This window comes from Eriocheir sinensis, chromosome 69, assembly GCF_024679095.1.
Source record: "Eriocheir sinensis breed Jianghai 21 chromosome 69, ASM2467909v1, whole genome shotgun sequence".
NCBI lineage: Eukaryota > Metazoa > Arthropoda > Malacostraca > Decapoda > Varunidae > Eriocheir > Eriocheir sinensis.
Window position 1 is genome coordinate 1,987,490 of NC_066577.1, and position 5,000 is coordinate 1,992,489.

Below are 5,000 nucleotides of genomic sequence, written 5' to 3' on the forward strand. Positions count from 1 at the left end.
AGGTGGGGAAGGAAGGAAAGAAAGGGAAGGAAGGGAAGGGACAGGTGGGGAAGGGAAGGGAAAGAAAGGGAAGGGAAGGGAAGAGAAGCGACAGGTGGGGAAGGAAGGAAAGAAAGGAAGGGAAGGGAAGAGAAGTGACTGGTGGGGAAGGGAAGGGAAAGAAAGGGAAGGGAAGGGAAGAGAAGAGACAGGTGGGGAAGGGAAGGGAAAGAAAGGGAAGGAAGGAAGAGAAGAGACAGGTGGGGAAGGGAAGGAAGAAGGAAGGGAAGGAAGGGAAGGGAAGGGAAAGAAAGAGAAGGAAGGGAAGGGAAGGGACGGGAAGGGAAGGAAATACAAGGAAGGGAAGGGAAGAGAAGAGACAGGTGGGGAAGGAAGGGAAAGAAAGGGAAGGGAAGGGAAGAGAAGAGACAGGTGGGGAAGGGAAGGGAAAGAAAGGGAAGGGAAGGAAAGGGAAGGGACAGGTGGGGAAGGGAAGGGAAAGAAAGGGAAGGGAAGGAAAGGGAAGGGACAGGTGGGGAAGGGAAGGGAAAGAAAGGGAAGGGAAGGGAAGAGAAGAGACAGGTGGGGAAGGGAAGGGAAAGAAAGGGAAGGGACGGGACGGGAAGTGACAGGTGGGGAAGGAAGGGAAGAAAGGAAGGGAAGGAAAGGAAGGGACAGGTGGGGAAGGAAGGAAAGAAAGGAAGGGAAGGAAAGAGAAGAGACAGGTGGGGGAAGGAAGGAAGGGAAGGGAAGGGAAGGGAAGGGAAGAGAAGAGACAGGTGGGGAAGGGAAGGGAAGAGAAGAGACAGGTGGGGAAGGGAAGGGAAAGAAAGGGAAGGGAAGGCAAGTGAAGGGACAGGTGGGGAAGGGAAGGGAAAGAAAGGGAAGGGAAGGGAAGAGAAGAGACAGGTGGGGAAGGGAAGGGAAAGAAAGGGAAGGGAAGGGAAGAGAAGAGACAGGTGGGGAAGGGAAGGGAAAGAAAGGGAAGGGAAGGAAAGGGAAGGGACAGGTGGGGAAGGGAAGGGAAAGAAAGGGAAGGGAAGGGAAGAGAAGAGACAGGTGGGGAAGGGAAGGGAAGGGAAGGGAAGGGAGAGGCAGGGAAGGGAAGGAAATGGAAGGGAAAGGAGAGGCAGGGAAGGGAAGGGAAGGGAAGATAGGGAGGGTAGTGTGTGTGTGTGTGTGTGTGTGTTCCCGCGTCCAGCACCGGTCCCCTGAGCTGGGTTGCCGTGATGTGGTGGATGGACACTGCCCGCAACCATGTACACAAACAGCTGACTCTGGCATAGGGGGAGGGGGGGGGCTAGAGAGAGAGAGAGAGAGAGAGAGAGAGAGAGAGAGAGAGAGAGCAGGAGGGCGGGGGGGGGAGGCAATACAAGTCATGTACCATATTTCCCGCCATATAAGACAGTTTTCAACAAAAGTTGCCGTTCTCTGTGAAAGCTTACGTGTTCAAAAAAAATGGATATCCGTGGATGACTAAAACGTTTATCATAAATGCATTTTAGTTTCTCATTGTAAAAATAACTCTGTTAAAACATAATATGATTCAAAAAATCAATCAACATCTATTTCTATGTGATAATAATAATAACAATAATAACAATAACAATAATAACAATAACAAAAAGCAAAATATCAAAAAACCAAAAACGGAAATCTGCGTCAAAATCTTAGAGCGACAAAGTGCACGGTCCCTGAGAGTCAAGACCAAGACCAAGATTGCCCACTCAACGTAGCCTCCCCTGAGTAGCCCGGCAAAGGTTAGCGCCTCAACACTGTGCCGTGAGCGAATCCACCAAGCAACCCTTTTCTTTACCATTACAAAGTCACAGCTGCTCGGGGTGAGAGCACTGTAACTCTTCAACCAACAGTGGAAAAGTTGGAAAGTTTCGTTCAGTCGCCGCAACATCTGTGGTCATATGCCGGAGAGGGACAGGAGGGGGAAGGAATTATAGAAGGGAACAGACCCCAGGAGACGGGACACAACCCCTGATCAATACCTGGTACACATTCACGGAAAAGCCGCCCAAATTTTTCCACTCCGCCCGGGAATCGAACCCGGGCTCTCTCGTTTTGTGAGCCGAGTGTGCTAACCACTGCACCACGAAGCCCCCTAACCAAGAGTGGAGCCCTTTGAACACAGAGAAGGGCACACAGCAACATACAGTATCACAGTCATAATTGTAAGTAAGGTGGCCACATGTAATATTGCATACACATTAAGTTCACGGAAAATGTGGAGGGTTTTTTTTTTCTAAATATATCTTGCCAAATTATGGGTGTGTCTCATATGGCGGGAAATACAGTACTTGATAAACACAAGCTTATTATGCTAACAAGCGTGATCTACTGCCTACCTTCCTTCCTTCCTTCCTTCCCTTCCTAGTTATCTCCTTCCTTCCTTCCCTTCCCTTCCCTTCCCTTCCCTCATCCTTCCTAGCCTTCCCTTTCCTTCCTTTCCTTCCCATCCCTTCTTCCTTCCCTTCCTTCCTTTATCCTATCCATTCCTTCCTTTCATTTCCTTCCTTCCTTCTTCCCACCTTCCCTTTCTTCATTCTTCTCTTTCATTCTTCCTTCCCCTTCCTTCCCTTCATTAGTCTAGCCATCCTTCCCTTCCCTTCCCTATCATTCCCTTCCCTTCCCTTCCTTCTATCCTTCCTTCCCTTCCCTTCCTTCCTACCCATCCCTTTCTTCCTTCCCTCTTTTCTTCCCTTTCTTTTCCCTTCCTTCTTCCTTCCTTCCTTCCTTCTTCCCTTCCCTTCCTCTCCATTTCTTTCTCATCCTTTTCTTTCTTCCATTCCTTCACCCATCCTTCCTTTCTTTTCATCCTTCCTTCCTTCCCTTCCTTTCTTCCTTTCCTCCCTTGATTTCCTCCTTTCCCTTCCTATCCATTCCTTTCCTTCATTCCTTCCTTCCATACCCTTCCTTCCCATCCCTTCCTTTTCTCATCCTCTCTTCCTTCTTTTCCTTCCTTCTTCCCTTCCTTTCTTCTCTTCCTTCCTTTCTCCTTCCTTCCCACACACACACACACACACACACACACACACACACACACACAGACACCCTCCCTCCTCCTCCCCCCCACCCCCCCCCCACACACACCTCCCCCCCCCCCACACACACAGACACCCTCCCCCTCCCCCCCCACCCCCCCAGTACCTCCATCTCGTGCTCGGTGCTTTGGTGAGAGGGCCGGCGCTTGCAAACGGTGCGGTGGAAGCTATCGGATATCTGCCCCTCCTCCAGCTTAGCCTTGGGGTAGGACACGAGCATCTTGGTGGAGGACTCCCAGTTGATGAAGGTGTCCTCCCACGCCTGAGGGAGGAAGGGAGGATGAGGAGGAGGAACACAGAGGAACACAAAGGAAGAACAAACAATAGGAGACCTGCCAATCCTTGCGAGGCTGTTTGTGACAAGCTACACTAACTATCTCATCAAAGGTGGAAGATGAAGGACAGCGAGGAGGAGGAGGAGGAGGAGGAGGAGGTAAGGGAAGGAAGGAGAGAGGGAGAGATGAGAAAAAGAAAGGGGGAAGGGATTAGAATGAGGAGAAAGGAAGAGAGAAGAGGAAGGGAAGGGGAAAGGAAGGGAAGGGTAAGGAAGGGGAGGGTAGGGAAGGGAAGGGAGGGAAAGAGAAGGGAAGGGAAGGGAAGGGTAAGGAAGGGAAGATAAGGGAAGGGAAGGGAAGGGAAGGGAAGATAAGGGAAGGGAATGGAAGGGAAGGGAAAAGAAGGGAAGGGAAGGGGAGAGAAAAAAAGAAAACAAAGAAATGGAGAGAAAGGAAAGGAACACACACACACACACACACACACACACACATATACACACACACACACACCCTTCCCGTCTCCTTCCCACCTCCTTCCTCCCACCCCCACCCCCCATACCTGCAGGCAGCCTGGGGTCCAGCGTTCATCCTGCGCAGCAGTGCCATGATGCGCTTGAGGCAGCGGCCTGGGGGGCAAGGCACTGTTAGGGGCGGACACCCTGACAACAAGGATTACAAGGCAGACAGAATATGACAATGCACACAACAAACAACAGGAAGGGAAGGAAGGGATGGCTTGGATAGGAAAAGGAATGGATGGGAAAGGGAAGGAAGGAAGGAGGAAGGAAGGGATGGCTAGGCTAGGAAAAGGAATGGATGGGAAGGAGGAAGGGAAGGAAGGAAGGAAGGATGGCTTGGCTAGGAAAAGGAACGGATGGGAAGGAAGGGAAGGAAGGGAAGGATGAAAAGGAATGGATGGGAAGGGAAGGAAGGAAGGAAGGAAGGGATAGGAAAAGGAATGGATGGGAAGGAAGGAAGGAAGGAAGGAAGGGAAGGATGGAAGGGGAAGGGAAGGAAGGAAGGAAGGGAAGGCTAGGAAAAGGAATGGATGGAAGGAAGGAAGGAAGGAAGGGAAGGGAAGGAAAGGGAAAAGGAATGGATGGAAGGAAGGAAGGAAGGAAGGAAGGGAAGGAAGGAAGGAAGGAAGGGAAGGATGGCTATAGGAAAAGGAATGGATGGGAAGGAAGGAAGGGAAGGAAGGAAGGAAGGAAGGATTAGGAAAAGGAATGGATGGGAAGGAAGGAAGGGAAGGAAGGGAAGGAAGGAAGGAGGGAAAAGGAATGGATGGGAAGGAAGGGAAGGAAGGGAAGGAAGGAAAGGAAGGAAGGATGGGAAGGAAGGAAGGAAGGAAAAAGGAAGGGAAGGAAGGAAGGAAGGAAGGAAGGGAAGGATGGCAATAGGAAAAGGAATGGATGGGAAGGAAGGGAAGGAAGGAAGGAAGGAAGGAGGAAGGGAAGGAAGGAAGGGAAGGGAAAGGAAGGGAAGGGAAAGGAAGGAAGGAAGGAAGGGAAGGGGAAGAATGAGAAAGGAAGGGAAGGAAGGAAAAGAATGGATGGGAAGGGAAGGAAGGGAAGGAAGGAAGGAAGGAAGGGAAGGGAAGGAAGGATGCTAGGAAAAGGAATGGATGGGAAGGAAGGAAGGGAAGGAAGGGAAGGAAGGAAGGGATGGCGGAAAAGGAATGGATGGAAGGAAA

At 50.9% G+C, this 5,000-nt stretch overlaps 1 protein-coding gene and 1 pseudogene across 1 annotated transcript in view; both read right to left on the minus strand.

Moving 5' to 3' along the window:
* LOC126988315 (neurofibromin-like) overlaps positions 1-5,000 on the minus strand; it is a 219,442-nt pseudogene that overhangs the window by 179,885 nt on the left and 34,557 nt on the right.
* LOC126988316 (neurofibromin-like) overlaps positions 1-5,000 on the minus strand; it is an 84,374-nt gene that overhangs the window by 70,509 nt on the left and 8,865 nt on the right. The window contains exons 3-4 of the mRNA XM_050846371.1: positions 3,867-3,966; positions 3,139-3,294 (exon numbers count right to left, since the gene is read on the minus strand). Of these exons, the coding sequence (XP_050702328.1) occupies positions 3,139-3,294; positions 3,867-3,966 (256 nt within the window). The remainder of the gene's footprint in view (positions 1-3,138; positions 3,295-3,866; positions 3,967-5,000) is intronic.